Source organism: Lactuca virosa, chromosome 8, assembly GCF_052849685.1.
Source record: "Lactuca virosa cultivar CGN04683 chromosome 8, Lactuca_virosa_CGN04683_v6, whole genome shotgun sequence".
Taxonomy (NCBI): domain Eukaryota; kingdom Viridiplantae; phylum Streptophyta; class Magnoliopsida; order Asterales; family Asteraceae; genus Lactuca; species Lactuca virosa.
In genome coordinates this window covers 254,739,894-254,763,697 of record NC_136433.1, presented here as the reverse complement: position 1 = coordinate 254,763,697, position 23,804 = coordinate 254,739,894, and the positions used below count along the sequence as shown (strand labels likewise).

The following is a 23,804-nucleotide window of genomic DNA, read 5'->3' as shown; positions in this document are numbered from 1 at the left end:
AAACTGTGTTATCAAACAAACTGCTTCAAATCGTTTTATAAACTCTTTTACATGTTAAATTCCTTATTTAAATTCTTTTAAACTTATATATTGTTCAAATCATGTCTATATGGATATATTTATATAAGTAAGATTGAAAGGGCTTAGGACTAATAAATCGCCTTATTTCCTATTCCTTGTTTGGTTGTGGACTTACGGTATCGGTTGTTTGTCCGAATGTCGTTTGAATCTTGGTTATATATTATGTATATGTATATAGATATAAAAGTTCTTTCTTTCAGTTAAATACCTTTGAGTAGCAAGGGTGTTCAAACATAATCAGTCATTCAAACAACTTTTCTACTAAAGTATAATAGGTATAGTTTAGGAAGTCACTACTTACTATTTCTAGAACAATGAAACATACAAGAGTCAGTTCATACACGAGTCAGTTCAAACATACTATAATGAGAAACAGAGAGAACATACTACATACTAGAACAGAGAAAACATACTATATACTAGAGACAGAGAGAACATACTACACTAATACAATAACAAGATAACATTTATGTGAGCTTCTATTTCATGGCGCGGCAATATACTGTCGTTTCACGTTTTGTAACCAGAGTCTCCTGGAAGGAGAGCGTGAATTTGTGTATAGATCTATACGGGATTGACCATCCTACACCTTGCTGCTAGCTACAGTGGGACCTGCAGGTCTACTAGGTGACGAATGTCATACAATTTCGGCGTCTCGAACGTCGTGTCTTACTAGTCAATCAAGTATGGTTATAATCTTATCACATTTTACCTTAATTAAACAAACCGGTTTAAGTTAGTTAGTACATTGGTAGTTACTTAGATAAAACTACGGTACAACTTTATTTTCCCTTTTCATTCATATTGTGATCTTCTCACATAAATGGTAATGAAAACTATATTTTGGTAATAATAGTCATACTTTGGGAAAACAATCACTTTTACAAAAGAACAAACTTACAAAACAGTCGACTCTTGGTAGAAGACTACTTTAGTAGAAAATATAGGATTTTCTAGGAGGTATTCAAACATTTACAAAAAATACTTACAAACTTTTACATCAAACATTTACAACCATTTCATTCAAACTTATACAAACAATGACATTAAATACTTATGAACTCACCAGCTATAATGCTGATCTACGCTTTCAAAATAACTTGTATTCTCAGGTCACCAGTAGACAGGTACCGATGACCAGGTTTTGAGAAGACGGAGCACGTTCAAGACTCATCTTTTATTTTGATTCATATTTTGGTGTATTATAAACTACAGAACACACTTGTATTAAAATTATATTATTAATACAATGGATGATGTTGTTGCTTGTTTTACTATTATGCATTGTTGTGATACTGTACATGATGTCCTCCGCCCCCGAACGTTTCCGCCGTTCTGGTTTGGGGGTGTGACAGATTGGTATCAGAGCACTGTTTATAGTGAATTGAGTATATCAACCCATAAAAGATATACAACTATAAACACATCGGGATTAAAATACTCTGACCAAGAGTTTATACTTTTAAATAATAATATATTTAACCAAAGTATACACACCTGCATTCATACTAAAATCAGTGTCACTAGGATAGAACAAAAGTATTGCGATTGTTGGACAGCACAAGTAGGCTTGGGGACATATAATCAGATCTAGGAGTGATATAGCCTGATCAAATATATCTTTCCAAGAAGTGATTAGCATGTGCCTAGGAATGGTTGTGGTGTTGCAACAAGTCTAAAAACTTATCAACACTACTACAATGAAAACATTAGAACAGAACATAAACTTAAAATACTATAGGAGTATTTTGTGTTGCTATAATTACTTATCTGCAAACTAAAAAGGTCTTTACTAGTATGTCAATAGTTGCTGAGTGGATACGCTAAGGTTATATGTGACTAAGGTGTCATAGACTTAGAATATGTGATCTTTGCTTTACTTTCTGTTCCTTGTTTGGTTGTGGACTTAGAGTTAGGATCACTTATTCGAAGGTCTATCATGTTTTGGTTACATATGACTGGTTTGCACCACGCAAATGTTGGAGTAACTGGTAAGGATCATCTTATAATTATCTTAATTAATACGTTTATTATTTATTTCTTTTACCCCCATTCTCGCATAGATAACATGGCTGGATTCCATCCCCACGGCGACCCGTACTTCCCCAACCAAGGTAACGGTGGATGGATCGATGATGAGCCAGAAGAGGAAGCTGCAATTCCATTGGATGATGACTTCGCAGAGAGCTTCCCGGAGGATTCTTACTCCGAGCCAGAAGTCAATGATCTACCCCTGGTAGCTCAAATTCCAAATCCTAACCCTCGTCCGACTTTTCAAGGCCCGACGCCTCTATGGTCGGAAAACTTGGGAACTTGGAGTCAAGAACAGGGTCAACCCATGCCATACAATGGAGACCGAAGCTTCTACAACCTCAGCGAGGGTGGCTCAGCGGACAGAATCCTGCCTATTCTGGTTCGCAGGGTCGCTCGTAATGAAGAGTAGGGTAGGACAGCCATCAACCGAGTCATGCAGGTTGATGCCAATTATATGATTAGTTGTATAAACACTAATTATATCCATATATGTATCATTATATGCTTATTAGGATCCGTAGTTCTCGAGGCTTCACTTGACACTTAGCATCCTATATCGAACTTACATTCATATCACTCACTTCAGGTGAGTTCATACCCATTAACTTATCCTTTAAATGATTTTAAATGCTTTTATGGGGGGGGGGGGGGAATACAAGTAGAAACATTATAGTTATTATATCAATCACATGTGATTAATAACTATCAAGCAAGTGGATTTCTTATATTTCAAAACTGTGTTATCAAACAAACGGCTTCAAATCGTTTTATAAACTCTTTTACATGTTAAATTCCTTATATAAATTCTTTTAAACTTATATATTGTTCAAATCATGTCTATATGGATATAGTTATATACGTAAGATTGAAAGGGCTTAGGACTGATAACTCGCCTTATTTCATGTTCCTTGTTTGGTTGTGGACTTAGGGTATCGGTTGTTTGCCCGAATGTCGTTTGAATCTTAGTTATATATTATGTATATGTATATAGATATAAAAGTTCTTTCTTTCAGTTAAATACCTTTGAATAGCAAGGGTGTTCAAACGTAATCAGTCATTCAAACAACTTTTCTAGTAAACTATAATAGGTATAGGTTAGGAAGTCACTACTTACCATTTCTAGAACAACGAAACATACAAGAGTCGGTTCATACATGATTCAGTTCAAAAATACTATAATGAGAAACAGAGAGAACATACTACATACTAGAACAGAGAAAACATACTATATACTAGAGACAGAGAGAACATACTACACTAATACAATAACAAGATAACATTTATGTGAGCTTCTACTTCATGGCGCGACAATATACTGTCGTGTCACGTTTTGTAACCAGAGTCTCCTGGAAGGAGAGCGTGAATTTGTGTATAGATCTATACGGGATTGACCATCCTACACCTTGCTGCTAGCTACAGTGGGACCTGCAGGTCTACGGGTGACGAATATCATACCATTTCGGCGTCTCGAACGTCGTGTCTTACTAGTCAATCAAGTATGGTTATAATCTTATCACATTTTACCTTAATTAAACAAACCGGTTTAAGGTAGTTAGTACATTGGTAGTTACTAAGAAAAAACTACGGTACAACTTTATTTTCCTTTTTCATTCATATTGTGATCTTCTCACATAAACGGTAATGAAAACTATATTTTGGTAATAATAGTCATACTTTGGGAAAACAATCACTTTTACAAAAGAACAAACTTACAAAACAGTCGAGTCTTGGTAGAAGACTACTTTAGTAGAAAATATAGGATTTTCTTGGAAGTATTCAAACATTTACAAACAACACTTACAAACTTTTACATCAAACATTTACAACCATTTCATTCAAACCTATACAAACAATGACATTAAATACTTATGAACTCACCAGCTTTAATGCTGATCTACGCTTTCAAAATAACTTGTATTCTCAGGTCACCAGTAGACAGGTACCGATGACCAAGTTTTGAGAAGACGGAGCACGTTCAAGACTCGTCTTTTATTTTGATTCATATTTTGGTGTCTTATAAACTACAGAACACACTTGCATTAAAATTATATTATTAATACAATGGATGATGTTGTTGCTTGTTTTACTATTATGCATTGTTGTGATACTGTACATGACGTCCTCCGCCCCCGAACGTTTCCGCCGTTCTGGTTTGGGGGTGTGACAAATATATTGATTGTATTGTATCGCAATAAAATTTGCTTGGGAACTATTTAAAAACAGAGAACTACCAAAAGTCAACAGCTTTCAACAAAATTAAAGCTCGTGTAATGAAATTCACATGGAAAGTAGAAAAAGAAGGATCAGACTGTGGAGTGTATCTTATGAGGCATATGGAGTCATATATGGGAGAAAATGAAGGGCGTTGGGATTGCGGTTTTACAGGTAAAAAACAAAGTGATGTACTTGCTTTAAATAATTTAAGAATCAAATACATGACAAAGCTTATGAAATCGGAGTACAACAAGTATAAAAGTATGTTGGAGAGAGATGCAGAAGCGTATGACAAGCTTGATCCATTGGAGAAAATGGCTCTGATGAATGAAGTGAAGGAAATTAGGGAGAAGCAGAGACGTGGAAGGCTTCGATTTTAAGATGGGCATTTTATCATGGTAGGATGGTTTGTGTTGAAAGACTTTTGGTAACATGTTTTGTTTTGGTCAAGGTTTTTTGTTTGGGGAACTATGTTGGGGTGTTTTATTTTGTTCTAGGAGTGTTTGTTTTGGGGAAACAGACGAATGTGAATGATATTTGTTCTAGTTGTTTTTTTGGGAAGCGTTAGAATTTGATAGATGTTGGAATGTGTATATTGATATGAAAATTATGAAAATATGCAATGTGTTGAAGTTTAAAATGTTTGCAGTTCATGTGTTGACATAATGTTACCAGTAATGATTGAGATGAAAGATGGTTGGTAATGTATAGGTAAGTTATGGTTTTCAAGTATGTAATTATGATATGCCTTTGTTATGGAAGTTTGATAAAAGTTGTAATACACATTAATCGTGGTTATGAATTGTTAGAATTATCTCTCTATCATGTTCTGAAAGAACGAAATAACTTGAATACAAGTGGTAGAATGTTTAAAGATTATGTTCTTCCATGTTTGAGGAAAGGTTATATTTCAGTATTTCTGTAATGAAAAAATATTGGGTTTTTTTTTGTGTTCTTCCACGTTTGAGCAAAGTTTATATTTCAGTATTTCTTTAATTAAAAAATATTGGGGTTTTTTTTTGTGTGTTACGTAGTAGTGTTTTTGAAGGGTCTTAAAATTATAAAATATCCAAATGGTTTGCCAGTCTTCTGAAAGAATGAATATAATTTGGAATATCTATAAAATTATGTTATGATTTGTTTATTTTATAGATATTACATTGTTTTGTCAGAATTGACGTAAATGGTTTAAATTTAAATTGGTTTAATGTGATTTGGAAAAATTGTGTTTTTGGGGCATAAAAAAACGTAATGGAAAACAGTGATTGTACATAGTGAAAAAGTTGGGGTAATACGCTTGGATATAGAATGACAACAAAGTGTGCAATGGTGTATAACCATATATGATAATTATATTAAAGACTCGCAAAATTGTAATCAATATCACTACTAAATGTGAAACAAAAAGTTTTACTGTAATATAACATTAAAAAAAACCTATATATAAAGCATACTGCTTAGACACGTTTTTTAAGAGGACAATTTTGTTTATCATGGTTAGCCATCTGTTTACATAAATCACACTTTCGCTTAGGCTTCGAACTTACTTTTTCCAACATTTCTTTTTTTGATTTTAATATCTTACCACAACTGCCAGTTCCCTTATTACGAATATCATATGGATTCTCAATATCTGGAACATCATTAGTTAATTCTACACATATAATCTGGTTGTAGAATGATTCTCTTGATGGCATCTCATGGGCTGGACAATCATCTACAAATTTTTTTCTTCAGCTTATTCAACGCTTCAAGGTATGACCTTAACTTTGCTGCATCATGGCTCAAAAATGAAACGCAACGATCTACATTTGAAAAAATTTCAATAGCAGTCATGTTAGAATTTGAGTATAGCAAAGAATTAAAGAAACGCCTCTTAAGCAATTCTATTGGAATAACATCCCAACGCCACTGTCTCATAATGTATTCTTCGGGAATCTGTTCAATACTGTAGAATTTAAAGACACAGAATATGTGCCTACACAAAAGACCGACATGTTCAAAATGCATGCAGGTACACTTGTATGAACCATCTATTTTTGAGTGTGTAACCTGGAATATGTATGATAATATATGAGTATTTGTTATAAAGTCTTATTATGTGATTAAAAATAAATGATTATATAATGAAGTAATAACATACCGTGTATTGGGTATCCTCTATAAGACAATCGTAATGGTATTACTCAAGTTTGTCACCAATAACTGACTTGATGGTTACATTGTGCTTAGATCATTTTGCTTCTCCAATACAATAATAGTGTCAACACCATTATTAGAAGTCACACTCATTTGGAAACAAGTATTATCATAATCTGAAATCTCTTTCTGCACCTGATAAAATATTTTACGAGTGTAGACCTTTGAAGCATGTGGTTCAATTGGACTAGATGTGATGAATCTAGGAAGTGTTGTAGCAGTGTTAAAGTCATTGACAAATTGATTACGTCTTTGACGTTCCATAACACCCTCAAATGTCATGATAAACATTAAAAGATAAGAACCGGTAAGGGTGTTGTTCTGAAACGACCAATTTTAGCCTTCAGACAATGATGTAGTTCTCATAAGTCCAGGCATCGGTATGTCCTTGAATAATGCAGGTACCCAACGTCTACGCAACCCATACATCTCTTGCATCCACTTGTTATTTGAAATGTTAAACTCATGTAAACAAGATTGCCATGCCTTTTCAAACTCATGTGGTTCTAGCTTAGAATTCGATATTATAGAGTGAAAACGCTTCCGAAAAGTTGAGTTTGTGGCTAGTTGGGATGTTATCTGAATAAAAATACAAAATAGATATTGGAGTAAAATATAAAATGGTGGCGTACGTCGAATGAAGGAGATGAATGGTATGAAACGTAAATTCTGATAGAATTTTGTAAAATATTCTTGCCGAATTACGTTATATAACTTCAGTATAATTCTGTCAGATCCTTTGTTCTGACAGAATTATATTCTGATAGAACGATATGTACTAACAAGATAAACATATTTACAGTATTTTGATTATAAAAAAATATTCACCTTGTTTGGCAGTTTTTTTGTAATATGCCACATACAAAACCTATGTGATGACATTGTAAATACTTCAGTAACAGCTTTGTTTAAAGCTGGATCTTGATCTGTAAGAACAAGCGTAGGTTGTTTCTTGAATGCTTTCAAAAATGCTCTAAGCAGCCAAGAATAAGAACTACCATCTTCTCTACTCAAAAGTCTAGCACCAAAAGTCACACATTTCTTATGGTTATCTATCCCAGTGAACGGTACGAAAACCATATCATATCTGTTTTAAAATATAAAAATTAGTTAGCGCTATTGGAAGTAAAAAAAATATTGTGATAACATTGCAAAATTAAAAAATACTTATTCATGATGAATGTGGCATCAAGGGATACAACGTCTCTAAAAGCATTATAGTTGTACTTTGCGGTTTCGTCAGCCCAAAAAATCGCATTCAATTTTTTCTGCACGACTTTAAACTCGAAAGAAAAAGTTGGGATATTTTTTTTCCTTTCCAGCATCTTCACTACAAGGCATTTTGCGTCCCTGGAACCTATGTAAGAATTGAGATTTTCCGTACTGTTCTTGAAATCAGAAACCAACCCACCTCGAATATCAGACCCACCCTGAAGTCTGATATACAATCTATGTGCTCTTGAGGCACCAATATTTTGCTTTGACAAGTTATGAATAAACATCTCCTGAGAATAATCAAGTTTCCTCTTTGTACGAGACAAAAACATGTCCTTACCAAACAACTCATGATTATGTTGTTCGACAAATTCAGCAACAATATATTTATTAGTACCATGTACTAGAATAAAAACAATTTTCGCTTTGCATTCGCACCTAAATGAGTCTTTCCTTCTCTGAATCTTATTATGTTGAGGGTCTAGAGTATCCACTTTAGCGGTTCTTGGTTTACCTTCCCGATTGCATAGCAAATGTCGTTGTGTGATAATACCGGATTCGGTTGTTCTAATTGATCCATGCCTGACATCAAAACCTACTAACGATGCATAATTGTTATACATTGATAATGTTGCACTATATGATTCAACAATTGAATTGATTTTAGGTTTGATGTGGTCCGAAACAACAAGAATCCAATAAGATGATCCACCAGGAGAAAGATAATCATGTGTAACATGAGATTGTTCAGCATCAAAAAAAAAGATTAACCTTTATGCAACTTGAAAAAAATCGCAAAGAATTAATTTAGTTTAGTAAAATATTTTCTTATTCGTATACTAACCTTTCTGTAAATCAATGTTATCATCGGCTATAGTATAATCTGCCTCATGATCAATGAACTCGATTTCATTTTCTGTATCTTTTAAGTAGAATATGTGTAATGGATACGTAAATATATAAAAAAACAAATAAATAATTAAAATACATCACCTGGGTTATGATTACTACAATCACCGAAGTGATATTCGGAATTGCCATATATATGATTTTAAATGTGTTCTAATGGATCCTCATCTTTTCAAGTGCATGTTTCGCCATATTGCAAAAAACAATATACAAGTTCAACATAATTTTTATAAAAATTAACAAGTATAAAAACTTATAAAGATACTTCACCTATATTTAGATTGCTATTCTCGACTATTTGAAAATCGATATTATGTAGAGAATCATGATCAGCTAACCCGAAATCTTCATAATCATGTGCATAATCATTAGAATATTCATGTTGATCATGAATATGATCGTCACCAGCTGATACTGTATCATCCATAAGATAATTTACAGCACGATTGAACACCAGATGATTGGAGAAAGCAAAATAAATTCAATCTTACAAACTTTGAGCCAATTAAGTATATATTAAAAAAAAGGAAAAACCGTGTAATTGATATGTAACTAAAAAGGCGTGATATCTGCATTCATTGTTATCAATTATTTAATTTTTTGAATTTTTAGAAACATTGTAAAGATAAGAATCAACACAAAATCCTATTATTCATCATGATATTGTAAATATTTGACATATTCATATTCCAAAGATAATACATTCCATAGATAAGACTTCACAACTTATCATCCTGCGTAAAATTGACTTTTAATTAATTTATTCATCCAACTTTAAAAAAAAATTAATTCGTATGAATTTACATATGATTTCTGATTAATTACGGCATAAACGCATATAATAAGAAAACAATGAAGATACCAGACTCTTATTCTGTCAGAATAGGTGAAACAAGAATTACAATAAATTTATTTTGTTCATGTTTGTTCTGTATATTCTAATACAAATTAACAGAATTCTACCAGACTCTTATTCTGTCAGAATAGGTGAAACAAGAATTACAATAAATTTATTTTGCTCATGTTTGTTCTGTATATTCTAATACAAATTAACATCTGCAAAAATTTGATAAGAACAATTCTAAAAAAATCTTTGCATAATCATTAATTAAAACGCATGTTGGGAATACTTATTCTATACGAATAGAAAAACAAAATGCATTTAAAAACATACATTAAATTGTGTTTTTGTTTATTCTGTATTTTGTAATACACATTAACATTCTACAAATCTTATTAACAATCATTCTAACAGAATGTTTGCATAAAACATCATGTATAACACAATTACGAAGAATTATTCTGAATTATTCTATACGAATATGAAAACAAAATACATTTACAACAACATATCTGTAAGCATATGATAAGTAACAAAATGTATGAAATTTTAATCAAACTCAAAATGAAAATTATTAATATTAATTTAATGAAAACATAAACTTACAAGGATAAACCCCTAAAATTCATGAATCCATATCATTATTAGACTGAAATAAAACTCCATAACATCTGATAAGACTAAATTGAAAACATTATTCAATTTCTAATATATCTTGACGAAATAAACATCTACTCTCTCTTGACCAATGTTTGAGGACAGTTCCTCCTATCATGACCAACACCAAAACAAATTCACATCTTTTTTTTTCTTCAAATCTTGATTCACTTTGGATTGCTTGACATTCCGACCATTGTTATCAGAAAAGTCATTGTTATTGTTATCAACATTATCTTTATTCTGAAAATCACACAAATATAATTCAAAATATGAATTTCATCAATGAAATATCATAAGAACAAATATGATATGAATCTGATGAACAATTAATCTGCACTATCAAGAGAACAAAAATTATATGCATATGATGAACAATTAGTCAACAATAACAAAATAAATATTGTATGAACAACATACCTCCATTAACGAAATATTAGAATAAAAAATATGATATGAAGATGATGAACGATCAGTCTGCAATAGAATAAAACGTATATGATGCATATATATATATATATATATATATATATATATATATATATATATATATATATATATATATATATTATTTTCGTTGATAAGATCTATATTTAATAGCATGATATTTACGAATTTGATTGAAATCAATCAAATTTTAATTAACTCAGTATAATATTAATTATATGGTAAGATTACACTAATACCCTTTAAGAATGATTGGTTCACATTTATGCATACAATCATATAATAATTACTTTGAACACTTGAACTTCTCTCTCTCTCTCTCTCTCTCTCTATATATATATATATATATATATATATATATATATATATATATAATAAGGGTATAAAAAGATTTTTATGCCTGTTAGGGACGAAACGTACAGCAAAAAGAAATTATGGGGACGGTCCAAGTAAAAAAAACATGTTAGGGACCAAACGCGTACGGACGTTTTCAGTAATTTACCGTACAATTATAAAAATAAAGTGTGGTTGGAATAGTCTGGAGACAGCATTTGCCTACTTCACCATTGTCAATACTTTACACCGTCACTAATCAAAAAACAATAGTTAACTTTTTTATGCTTTTGAAAGTCAAGTCAAGTGGTTGAACACTTAATTATTGCACTGCAAAGATAGTGGCTAATATATATGGAACGAGAAAGATGCCTCTGATTCAAATTCCTTGCATGTGAGCTTCTGAATCCAAATATCGACTTCTCATTTTTCTAGTATTCACTACATTTTTTTTTTTTTTCTTTTTTTTTTGAAAGGGCAATTAGAGTGTAGGACAAAAAACACAAGGTACTCTTATATACAAAGGAAAGGGGAACAGCACCACTGTATTGCCAATTACCAAACTCATTACCTCTCCTATGCTTAAACCAAATGAATGAAAGAGAAGTTACATTATCCGTAATCTTGGTAGAGAAGTTATTGATGTGAATATTTTGCGTTTCCTAGCGTGATTGCCCCACTTAGCAGTGAAATCAACAAGCTCCATCACGCGGAGAACCGCACCATTTTAGAATCCATTCAATGACTTTGGCAGCAAAATCACTACAATTATTTCATTTTTCACATCACACATTCGATACTATAACGGACCATTAAACACGTGAACTTAGCACACTAGAAATGCTGCATCACATGGTCCTCATGTTATCTAAGAAAGTATCTAATTTTAATTATGATATCTTGAAATGATTTTTTTTTTAAAGTCACCCTTAAGTTAAAGTCTTTGAGATTTATACCCGGGACAATTTTTTTTTGGGATGTTTAATTTCCTTGGGATAAATACTAAGCCATCTTGATTGTGATTTATTATTATTAAATGCTACCAGTTTCAGTTATATAGTAATTGTTTAAAATCCACATTTTAGAAATCCATAAGTAGAAAAATTACAAAAAATAGTTTTCTTCGCTATAACATTTAATCATTGGTGTTCTGGTTATATGTTTACATGTAAATATTTTATAATTATAATTTTTTATAATTATAAGTAATAAACAAAAAAGAAATGTGTACAAAACGTTTTCTAGTGACGGAGGAAGTTTACATTAAAATTTAAATAGTTGCTTCTGTATCCGACTTATACGCGCCTCTTTAATTAAGCACTTTCTCGGAAAAGATGCTGGGGAGGAAAGCCATGTGAGGCTCTCTCTTCTAGACAAGTTGCCAAGCTAGCTATAAATACATGCCTTAACCATTTTCAAACTACAAGTTTCATATCCAATCCCGACTTGAGATCTAAAGCTACTTTGCAATCGTGTTCTTTAAGGAACATATTTACATCTCTATTTTTTTCTCAAATTCCTACGCATGGGTCTTATGCGGTTGTCTTCTTCGTTGGTTTCCAGTGTAAAATGTTTTACCAGATTGAACTCCATTCGCAACAGCAATTATCAAAGGGATGTGCCGAGAGGTCACCTGGCAGTGTATGTTGGTGAAAACCAAAAGAGGCGGTTTGTCGTCCCGGTATCATACTTGGAACAACCGTTATTTCAGGACTTGTTGCGTCTGTCGGAGGAAGAATTTGGGTTTGATCATCCAATGGGAGGCCTAACTATTTCATGCGAAGAAGATCATTTTTTTGAGCTCACAGCCCTATTGCATGCTTCATAATAGTTTTAGACCGACAATCAGTCTTAATTTCTTCAATTCTTTTTGAGGTGTATAGTTGTATACGTTACGTCAATGACAAAACATTTAATTAGTATGTAGAAATGTTTCAAAAGTAATTATTAATTTATCTTTAATAAGGGAGATTGTTCAAAATAATATGGTTCAAGATAACTAATATATCTTTAATCATATTAATCTGAAATTTTTTTCTTTCTCGACTTTGCTTCACATGACCATATAATCTTCCATCTTTCCCTTGTACAATTAGACTCATTTATTTCTACTATCCATCAATCTTATCATAATTTATGGTTCTCATAATCTATTATTTATTGGTGGTAATTTTATCATTAAAAACTTGTTTTATCTCAAAGTTTTAAACAACTTAAACTCTTATGTTTCATCTTCTTGAAGTTTTGAAATTTAAAAGATTAAAAGACAAAATTGCAAAAATGTCCACGATATGCATTTTCTCTGAAGTTTAATTCAAACTGTGACTTTTTTGGCTTCATGGTTCTTTTGACCATGTTTGTTTATGGATTTGGTCCCTTATAAAACTGAAAACACTAAAATGCACTTACGATACATTTTTTTAAATATTTTTTCTATTTAATTTAAAGTTTTATTAATAAAAAATACGGGACCCACCTCTCTCTCTCTCTCTCTCTCTCTCTCTCTCTCTCTCTCTCTCTCTCTCTCTCTCTCTCTCTCTCTCTCTCTCTCTCTCTCTCTCTCTCTCTCTCTCTCGTTGTGTTTGATAAATACTCAATAACTGAAGAACATCTTCACGGTTCGATCTTTAAAACACATACCCCATAACCATCGATTTTGACCGCCGTTCGTCCCCACCACCGTGTGCCACCTCTATCTCCAACTAGATTTTTCTGCCACTCAAAAACATCCCTCTCCATCGCCAGATCTGAAGCATATCTCTTTCACCGGCGTCATCACCTACCCAAAGAACCTTTACAGTCGTCGATCAAAAAACCCAAAACCTTTGTTGCCGATCAGAAAAACCTCACCTTCACTGTCGATCTGAAAAACCTCACCTTCACCGCCGATCTTAAAAACCTCAAGAAACAGTTCAACTTCTCCTTCTCATATTCTTCAACTCACACTGTCACCACTAAAATTAGTCCTCCGATTGTTAGTCACCACCACACACCTGTAACATACATCAGATTAGGGGGAATTTTTGGTGAGATAAAAAAAACCCGCTCATACGCCATGTGTCCATCTCCGACGTTCGATTGTTAGTCACCATCGCACGCCTGAAGAAACGTATTCTTAGTTTTCGGTACTGATTTAGAGTTTTTGAATCAAACTCGTTGAGGGTGTGTTCTAAGTTTCTGAAAGTTTTTGAGATTGTTTTTGGTTTAAACAAAGCAAACATGTTACTGACTTCTGGGTTTACTATATATATTGATTTGATTTTCTACAATTTGATTTGTGGGTTTAGTTTATGATGCGACATCGACCTTCGGCGATTCTTCTGGTCTTCTGCTGTAGCGGAGATCTGGACATCACATAGCAAAGTCGTTAGAGCCGCCCCAGGGACTGTGCCCGGGAGCGGACTCCGACGGTCAAGTTAGATCATCTGGTAGATCTGAGATGGCTCTCTTTAGCTAGAGAGGACCATCTTGGTGTTGGTGGTGGTGTATGGTGGCTGACGGCGGCGGGTGGCGGCTGAGCCACCCGGCCAGAGTATAGGGCGGCGGCTGAGTCGTGGGGAAGATCCCTCTCCATGGAGGAGATACTATTCATTATATAGGGGACAATTAGGTCAAGGGGAATTAGGTCAGGCCTTGGGCCAGCCCAATTCAGGCCCAACTAGCAAGGAGCTGGGCGAGGCCGCCCGGAGGCGTCGGGCGGGGCTGGCGAGCGCGCACCAGGCAAGGCTGGCGGGCGCGCACCAGGAATGGCTGGTAAGGGAGCGCCAGGTCGAACCGGCAGGAGAGTCCCCAACGAGGCTGACAAGGGAGTCCCCGGCAAGGCTGGCAAGGGAGAGTCAGGCCAGGGAGCGCCAGGTCGGGCCGGCAGGGAGTCCCCAGCAAGGCTGGCGAGGGAGTCCCCGGCGAGGCTGGCAGGAGCGCACCAGGCAGGGATGGCACGCTAGAATGGTCTAGTTCATGCTAATAGACCATACATCATCAAGTCCCCCCAGTCCGATGTTATTGGTATGCGGCCAATGACATTGGATTGGACTCGGTCATATAAACCATGTGTCATCAGGCTGGCAAGGGAGCGTCAAGCCGGGCCAGCAGGAGAGTCCCCAGCAAGGATGGCAAGGGAGCCCCCAACAAGGCTGGTGATGACATGCCTAAGACGGCACGACAGAATCGTGCCTAACCAGAGCGTCGAGCGTTCCAGCCGGGCTAAGCCCAGCGGGCTCAGCGCCCGCCAGCGCCTCTGGGGACAGAATGCCCAGGCGAGGGACAAACAATGGATCAGGCCATTACCGCCAGAGCCAATAAGAGCGCTCTAACGATTGAGGATGCACGATCCTCCAATCAGCGCCTCTGATCTTGTCTCCCCAAAAAGCCATCATGTCCAGTACGGACTGGGCAGGAGCGCTAGGTATAAAAGGATGCACCATCGGACTCACAAGGTAAGCTCTTCTCTCCAAAAGAAGACACCAAAAACCCTAGATACCTTCTAACTTGACCGTCGGAGCGTTCTTCCGGGAGCACCCTCCCGGGAAACGGCTGACGGCCTCTCTTTCTTGTGATCTTGCAGAGGCAACGAGGAACCTGATTCACCAGTATTAATCCGGCTGAAGCTTAGGTCGCATCACTGGGCAACTGGGGCTATTTTCCAGGTTCCTGAACTCAATTACCCCACCCTGGAAAAGCTAGTCCTGGCGCTCATTTACGCAGCGCGACGTTTGAGGCGCTACTTCCAAGCACACCAAATAAAGGTACTGACAAATTGCCCCATCAAACAGATATTACTTAAGCCGGAAACGTCGAGCCGGTTAGCAAAGTGGGCAATTGAGTTGGGGGAGCATGAGATAAGCTATCGTCCAAGGACAAGCATTAAGGGGCAAGCACTGGCTGATTTCTTGCTCGAAATTCCAGACGAAGGAAGCTCAGCCAAGGAAAGAATCTGGGCGGTAGAGGAAGTCCCATCCAACAACTGTTCATGGACGCTATATACCGATGGGGCATCCAGTAGGGAAGGCTCGGGGGCAGGCTTAATCTTGACTAGCCCGGAGGGAGAGGAAGTGACCTACGCTCTTCGGTTTGACTTCCACACCTCAAATAACGAGGCGGAGTATGAAGCCTTGCTCGCAGGGTTGCGCCTAGCCAAACAAATGGGAGCGAAGGCTGTGACAGCTCTAACGGATTTAAGATTATAACGGAAGTTTTGAGGCAAGAGATCAGATAATGGAGAGGTATGTGAGAATGGTGAGACAACTGATCCAGTCCTTCAGACAGTTCACGATTAAGCAAATACCTCGAAGCGAGAATAAAAGGGCAGACGCTTTAAGCTAGTTGGCATCTACATGTTTCGATCATCTATCGAAGAAGGTTTTGGTAGAAGTGCTCAGGGAAAGGAGTATAGACGAACAGCAAGTAAATACTTTGACAACAACTGGGCCCACATGGATGACACCATTTATGGAGTATTTGCGAAGGGGAGTACTACCAGACGACCACAGTGAAGCTAGGAAGATACGTATCAAGGCGCCCTCATATGCATTGATAAACGGGGAGCTGTATCGAAAAGGGTTCACGACACCATGGTTGAAGTGCGTAGATCAGGCCAGAGGGATGGAGGCGCTAAAAGAGGCGCACGCAGGTCAGGCGGGAGCACACGAGGGGGCCAGAGATTTAACGGGTAAAGTGCTCTGAATGGGAATATATTGGCCCACGACACGCTAAGGGAAGGAGAGCAGAAGTCGGTATACTTCATGAGTAGGGCATTACAGGTTCCTGAACTCAATTACCCCACCCTGGAAAAGCTAGTCCTGACGCTCATTTACGCAGCACGACGTTTGAGGCGCTACTTCCAAGCACACCAAATAGAGGTACTGACAAATTGCCCCATCAAACAGATATTACTTAAGCCGGAAACGTCGAGCCGGTTAGCAAAGTGGGCAATTGAGTTGGGGGAGCATGAGATAAGCTATCGTCCAAGGACAAGCATTAAGGGGCAAGCACTGGCTGATTTCTTGCTCGAAATTCCAGACGAAGGAAGCTCAGCCAAGGAAAGAATCTGGGCGGTAGAGGAAGTCCCATCCAACAACTGTTCATGGATGCTATATACCGATGGGGCATCCAACAGGGAAGGCTCGGGGGCAGGCTTAATCTTGACTAGCCCAGAGGGAGAGGAAGTGGCCTACGCTCTTCGGTTTGACTTCCACACCTCAAATAACGAGGCGGAGTATGAAGCCTTGCTCGCAGGGTTGCGCCTAGCCAAACAAATGGGAGCGAAGGCTGTGACAGCTCTAACGGATTTAAGATTATAACGGAAGTTTTGAGGCAAGAGATCAGATAATGGAGAGGTATGTGAGAATGGTGAGACAACTGATCCAGTCCTTCAGACAGTTCACGATTAAGCAAATACCTCGAAGCGAGAATAAAAGGGCAGACGCTTTAAGCAAGTTGGCATCTACATGTTTCGATCATCTATCGAAGAAGGTTTTGGTAGAAGTGCTCAGGGAAAGGAGTATAGACGAACAGCAAGTAAATACTTTGACAACAACTGGGCCCACATGGATGACACCATTTATGGAGTATTTGCGAAGGGGAGTACTACCAGACGACCACAGTGAAGCTAGGAAGATACGTATCAAGGCGCCCTCATATGCATTGATAAACGGGGAGCTGTATCGAAAAGGGTTCACGACACCATGGTTGAAGTGCGTAGATCAGGCCAGAGGGATGGAGGCGCTAAAAGAGGCGCACGCAGGTCAGGCGGGAGCACACGAGGGGGCCAGAGCTTTAACGGGTAAAGTGCTCCGAATGGGAATATATTGGCCCACTGTACACTAAGACGCGCTGGGAGTGACTATGAAGTGTGGGGAATGCCAGTCTTATGCTCCAGTCCAAGCAAACCCGCCAGTACCACTGCAGAACATATCCAGCCCATGGCCATTCTACCAATGGGGCATAGACATTGTAGGCCCGTTCCCAGGAGCACCTGGAAAGCTGAAGTACATGGTGGTGGCAGTAGACTACTTCACAAAGTGGATTGAAGCAGAACCGCTAGCGTGTATATCAGGAAGACACATGATAAAGTTTGTATGGAAAAATATCATGACAAGATTCAGAGAATGGTACGCCAGTAAAGGGATAAATCAGCGGTTCACATCAGTGGCGCACCCACAAGCTAATGGGCAAACAGAAGTGTCCAATCGAAACATTGTGAACGGCATCAAGAAACGGTTGGGTAAGGCAAAGGGGAATTGGACAGAGGAGATACCGGCAGTATTGTGGTCATACAAAACCACTCCATGAACGAGCACACGGGAGACCCTGTTCAGCCTAACATATGGGACGGAGGCTGTACTTCCCAATGAAATAACGGTTGGCATGTTGAGAGCGGTTAACACGGATAAAGAAAGCAATGCCCAAGACCTAAGATTGAATCTGGACGTCCTCGAAGAGAGGCGCGAGAAGTCGGAGATACGCCAAGCTGCATACAAGCGCGTAACAGAAAGGTATTACAATCAAAGGGTGAAGGAGAAAGCTTTCAGGGTAGGCGAGTATGTGTTGAGAAGGAACGAGGCAAGTCGAACCCAACCTCAAGGCAATCTGGGCCCGGTATGGGAGGGCCCGTATAAGGTCATAGAAGCAAATAGGAATGGCGCGTATGTGTTGGAAACAGTGGAAGGGAGGCGGATACCAAGAACATGGAACGCTAGAAACTTGAAGAAGTTTTTCTTTTAAAGACGAAGTGGAAAATAGCCCCAGTTGCCCAGTGATGCGACCTGGGCTTCCGCCAGATTAACACTGGTGAATCGGGTTCCTCGTTGCCTCTGCAAGATCACAAGAAAAAAAGGCCGTCAGCCGTTTCCCGGGAGGGTGCTCCCGGAAGAACGCTCCGACGGTCAAGTTAGAAGGTATCTAGGGTTTGTGGTGTCTTATTTTAGCGAGAAGAGCTTACCTTGTGAGTCCGAGGGTGCATCCTTTTTGTCACACCCCCAAACCAAGGATGGCGGAAACGTCCGGGGGTGGAGGACTTCATGTATAGTATCATAACAGCAATTGTAATAGTAATTCAAGCAAACACAACCAACATATATATAATTGAAAAAATATTACATCATTGTATGAATTACATGTTTACGAATCAATTACAATATGTTGATAAAATATGAAATAGTAGACGCCTTAGCGTCCCATCCTCAAAAGCACTTGATTACCTGTTTAATGATTTCCTGAGAATACAAGTTGTTTGAAAAAGTGTCAACACAAAGGTTGGTGAGTTCATAAGCTTTTCATTTGTAAAAGTAGTATTTGTGTTAGAAAAATCCAATATTTTCCTTAATGTGTAAATGTAGTCTTAAAACCCAAAGACCGAAATGTACAAGTAATTTGTCATATTTATAGTAAAACAATGCAAGTTTAAATCGACATAAACTCGTTAAATTTTAATGAAGTTCCCGTAAATTCCAATGTTTGTTAATACTTTATGTGAGTTTATTATAACCATACTATGACCAAGGTTGCCTAAAACGACGTTCTTCAGGCATCGGAAATGTTATGACATTTGTCACCCCAGACCTATCGGTCTAACTGTTGCATGCAGTTTAGGTGTGGGTTTGTCAAACCCAATATAGATCTATACACAAGTATCACGCTCTCCCTCAAGGAGACTCTGGTTACAATACAGGACTTAATGGTAATTTGAAGTAATTGTCTCACAAAGTCAATAACGGAATTTCGTGTTATGAAAACTTGGTACCGTATGGCCGTACCTTGCTTAATGAAAATATCCTTTGTATAAATGTACCCTTTTTAAATGTATGTGTTATGTAATGTATCATAAACTATACCTATTATAGTTTATCAACCAAGGGTAGTACGTGGTAATGTATGCAAACTATATTCAAAATAGTTTATTTAATGTTTGAATGTATCGATTGTACTTTGATTATAATCACTTGTTATTCTTTATATTTTATATGACCAAATCCATTTGTAAACTGATGTGTGTCTAAATATTAAGATAAAATGTCATATATTGCAGTAACATATAGTCACATAAAGATATACACCTTGCTCAACATGTTACAAGATGAAATGAAATTAACAGCAACTTTTCGTTAAAAACAGTTTCTGTTACCGTTCTTAGAAAATTTATAGAAAAATCATCACAGCTCTAAATCCAAATCCGCAAATTTTGAGAGTTTGGAATATGAGTCTAGTTTGTTCGTGAATTTTATCATGATTTTTAGTGATCTCTAACAGAGGTGAAAATGTTCATAATCACAGACTGGTCGGGGTTTGCCTCTGAAATGACAGGCAGTTTTGTAAAAATCACCATTAATTGTAGAAAAATCATTTGGAGGTGTGCAAGTAGTCATTTTAAAGCTAAGAGTTTGAACTACTTGCATCTGAAACAGTTTTGAAAACTAAAATTTTTAAGTTAGCCAAAACAGTCCGTGATTAACGTCCATCTTTTCTGATGCAATCTGTTAGAAAAAGTTTAATTGTGTTCTTGATGATTTTACTTGTATTCCCCCCTTAAAACTTAAGAAAAACATGTAAATGTATGGTATGAACTCACTTTATGTGGTTTCAGTGGATGAAAGTGAGAGAGAGGAAGTGTTCAACTCAAGAACACTAAGAAGATGTCTTGATGATTCGAAAATCTAACACCGAATAAGATGGAACTTGTGTAAGATATCAATGATTTGAGTAGAATGGAGTTTAATAATTATGTGAATGATGAAGATACTTACTAATTGAAGCAAGAAATCCCTGGAGAAAGCCTTGAAGTTCTTGAAGTTGAGAGAAAAGATGAGAGAATTTTGGAGAGTGTTCTTGGTTGCTAAGTGTAGAATGAAAGAGTTTTTATGGAGGATGAAGAGAGAGGATCAATCCTCCAGCTCTTAGAACGTGGGAAGAGCTGGAGATTGGTTGTAAAGGTCCACTAAGGAGACAAGGAGTAGTGGGAAAGAGTGGATGATCATAGAGTGAGGTGGTGGTGGCTTGCTTTTGTCATAAAATAAGGAAAAGCAAATATTCCCTCAATAATTAGTCCAACCACCAATTCTTTTAATACATTTTTATAAAAACCCTGGAGATTTATATATTTTGGGGCCTTAGTTTATAAAATAAAGTTTTGGGTGAAAATCCCACGTTAAAATAATGAAAAACGGAGTTAAAACGAAGTCGTAGTCGAAAAATCGGAAAAATTATGACACGCAAACATGCATGTCGTCTTCTTTTATGACAGGGGCTTCCTTGATACTCATTGCGTGTCCTAAACACGCGAGTCGTAAGTTTACGACAGACAAATGTGTGTCGTCTTCCTTTATGACAGGGACTTCGGTCCTGAAGCTTCAGTTTTGGGTCCTTAAGCCTATTTTACCCGTTTTTACCCCGTTTCAAGTGGTTTTTGACCCAGTTAAGGGTCGGGATGGCCCGAATGATTACAAAAAATTAAAGGAACTTTTGAGAGAGATTTGGGAGAGATTCGGGAGAGATTTGGGAGAGATTTTAATAGAGAGAGGTTGAGTGAAAGAGATTGTGAGAGGTTTCGTTTGTGATCTTTTTGAGTGTCCGGCTTCGCAACGAAAGGTCCATAAACCCCGTTAAGCCATGATTTAGTGTCTTACACAATCCCGATGATTGTGCAATAGTGTTTTATCGCTTTGGTTTGTTGTTTAGCATTGTTAAGGCTAAGGAAAATCAAACACATGAACTTTCCAAATGATGATTTCTCATTAAAATAGCGAATTGTATAGTGATTACATAACGTAAACCCTAGCATACAAGGGTTATTGGAGTTGACCGGTTTGACTTGTTGACTTTGAATTGACCGAAATTTGACGGTTGTCACATCATCCCCCCGTTAGAAGGAATTTCGTCCCGAAATTTTCATTTTGACTGGGATTTCAAGAGTTTGGGAAGAGATGTGGATACTTTTGTTTCATCTGATCCTCGCGTTCCCAGGTGAATTCGGGTCCTCGTTTAGCGTTCCAACGTACCTTCACGATGGGAATACGACTTTGTTTCGTTCGTTTGATTTCCCGGTCCATGATCTCCACAGGTTCTTCCACGAAGTTGAGGCTCTCATTGATCTCGATTTCCTCGAGTGGAATAATGAGAGTCTCATCGGATAGGCACTTTTTCAAGTTCGAGACGTGGAAGGTAGGATGCACATTACTAAGTTCGCGGGGTAGATTGAGTTTGTAAGCTACGGGGCCGATTCTAGCGAGAATCTCAAAAGGTCCTATGTATCTTGGATTCAGCTTCCCACGCTTTCCGAAGCGTATCAAGCCTTTCCAGGGTGAGACTTTCAAAAGGACTCGGTCTCCCACCTGGAATTCCAAGGGTTTCCTCCGCTTGTCCGCGTAGCTTTTCTGTCGGTCTCTTGAGGCTTTAAGTCGTGCTCGGATTTGTACGATCTTTTCGGTGGTTTCGCGGATGATTTCTGGACCGGTGAGAGTGCTATTAGAGACTTGCCCTCTAGCTAGCTGTGTATCCCCCACCTCAGCCCAACACAGGGGTGATCTGCATTTGCGACCGTAAAGAGCTTCGAATGGAGCGACTTTGATGCTAGTATGATAGCTGTTATTGTAGGAGAATTCGATAAGCGGTAGATGGGTATCCCATGCTTTACCGAAGTCTATCACACAAGCTCTTAACATGTCTTCCAACGTTTGAATGGTTCGCTCGCTCTGTCCGTCGGTTTGTGGGTGGTAGGCCGTACTCATGTCAAGCCTAGTTCCCAATGATTTTTGTAGAGACTGCCAAAACCGTGAGGTAAATCTACTATCTCTATCGGAGATAATGGATATCGGCACACCATGGAGTCGTACAATCTCTCTGATGTACGTTCTAGTCAGCTTCTCCATCTTGTCGGTTTCTTTTATTGGAAGAAAGTGTGCTGATTTGGTCAATCTGTCTACAATTACCCATATTGTGTCAAGACCGCCCGATGTCTTAGGCAGCTTGGTTATGAAGTCCATTGTTATTCGTTCCCACTTCCACTCAGGTATATCCGGCTGTTGTAATAGCCCGGATGGTTTCTGGTATTCGGTTTTGACCTTAGCGCAAGTCAGGCACTTGCTCACATAGGTAGCAATCTCAGCTTTCATGTTCGGCCACCAGTATAATTTCTTGAGGTCCAGATACATCTTATCCGACCCGGGATGGATGGAGTATCGAGTCTTGTGTGCTTCATTCATGACGACATCTCGGAGTCCACCGAACTTCGGTGTCCAAATCCGGTTCATGATATAACGTGCTCCATCCTCCTTGACTTCTAAGTTTTTATCCATTCCCCTTAATGTCTCTCCTGCCACCTTTTCTGGTTTCAAAGCTTCCAGTTGAGCTTCCTTGATTTGTATGGTCAGGTGGGAATGGATTGTCATTGTTAAGGATTTTACTCGGCGGCCCGAGTACTCCTTCCTGCTTAGAGCATCGGCCACTACATTGGCCTTGCCCGGATGATAACGAATTTCGCACTCGTAGTCATTCAGCAACTCCACCCATCTCCTCTGTCGCATGTTGAGCTCTTTCTGATTGAGGATATGCTGAACACTTTTGTGATCAGTGAAGATAGTGCATTTCGTGCCGTAGAGGTAGTGTCTCCAGATCTTCAAAGCGAATACCACTGCTCCTAATTCCAGGTCGTGCGTAGTATAATTAACCTCGTGCGTCTTAAGCTGTCTCGATGCATACGCGATAACCTTCCCTCTCTGCATGAGCACACATCCGAGGCCTTGATTCGAAGCATCACAGTACACTACGAAGTCCTCGGTTCCCTCTGGGAGAGACAAGATCGGTGCGCTGCATAGGGCTTGTTTTAACGTTTGGAAAGCAGTTTCTTGTTTATTTTCCCACTTGAATATCACACCTTTCTGCG

General features: G+C 37.8%; 5 protein-coding genes and 1 long non-coding RNA gene across 6 annotated transcripts; 4 read left to right on the top strand and 2 right to left on the bottom strand.

The window, feature by feature from the left end:
• Positions 1-6,042: 6,042 nt before the first annotated feature.
• Positions 6,043-10,576, bottom strand: LOC145131451 (protein FAR1-RELATED SEQUENCE 5-like). The gene is made up of 10 exons (XM_079066132.1): positions 10,571-10,576; positions 10,292-10,393; positions 9,656-9,708; positions 9,187-9,221; positions 8,991-9,066; positions 7,696-8,514; positions 7,420-7,615; positions 6,934-7,107; positions 6,551-6,849; positions 6,043-6,277 (listed from the first exon to the last, which is right to left on the bottom strand). Exons 1-10 carry the CDS (start codon positions 10,574-10,576, stop codon positions 6,043-6,045), a joined length of 1,995 nt encoding a protein of 664 aa, XP_078922258.1.
• Positions 10,577-12,256: 1,680 nt separating this feature from the next.
• Positions 12,257-12,909, top strand: LOC145133349 (auxin-induced protein 15A-like). The gene has a single exon (XM_079068292.1). It carries the CDS (start codon positions 12,456-12,458, stop codon positions 12,756-12,758), a length of 303 nt encoding a protein of 100 aa, XP_078924418.1. The 5' UTR covers positions 12,257-12,455; the 3' UTR covers positions 12,759-12,909.
• Positions 12,910-16,671: 3,762 nt separating this feature from the next.
• On the top strand, positions 16,672-17,229 carry LOC145131450 (uncharacterized). Its single transcript, XM_079066131.1, has one exon. The coding sequence runs from the start codon at positions 16,672-16,674 to the stop codon at positions 17,227-17,229; it is 558 nt and encodes a 185-aa protein (XP_078922257.1).
• Positions 17,230-17,257: 28 nt separating this feature from the next.
• Positions 17,258-17,755, top strand: LOC145131449 (uncharacterized). Its single transcript, XM_079066130.1, has one exon. It carries the CDS (start codon positions 17,258-17,260, stop codon positions 17,753-17,755), a length of 498 nt encoding a protein of 165 aa, XP_078922256.1.
• An 18-nt stretch (positions 17,756-17,773) lies between these two features.
• LOC145131448 (uncharacterized) lies at positions 17,774-18,220 on the top strand. Its single transcript, XM_079066129.1, has one exon. It carries the CDS (start codon positions 17,774-17,776, stop codon positions 18,218-18,220), a length of 447 nt encoding a protein of 148 aa, XP_078922255.1.
• Positions 18,221-18,982: 762 nt separating this feature from the next.
• LOC145133713 (uncharacterized) lies at positions 18,983-20,783 on the bottom strand. Its single transcript, XR_013718695.1, has 3 exons — positions 20,671-20,783; positions 20,496-20,580; positions 18,983-19,143 (listed from the first exon to the last, which is right to left on the bottom strand). It is a non-coding gene; the product is annotated as an uncharacterized LOC145133713 (long non-coding RNA).
• Between the last annotated feature and the right edge of the window lie 3,021 nt (positions 20,784-23,804).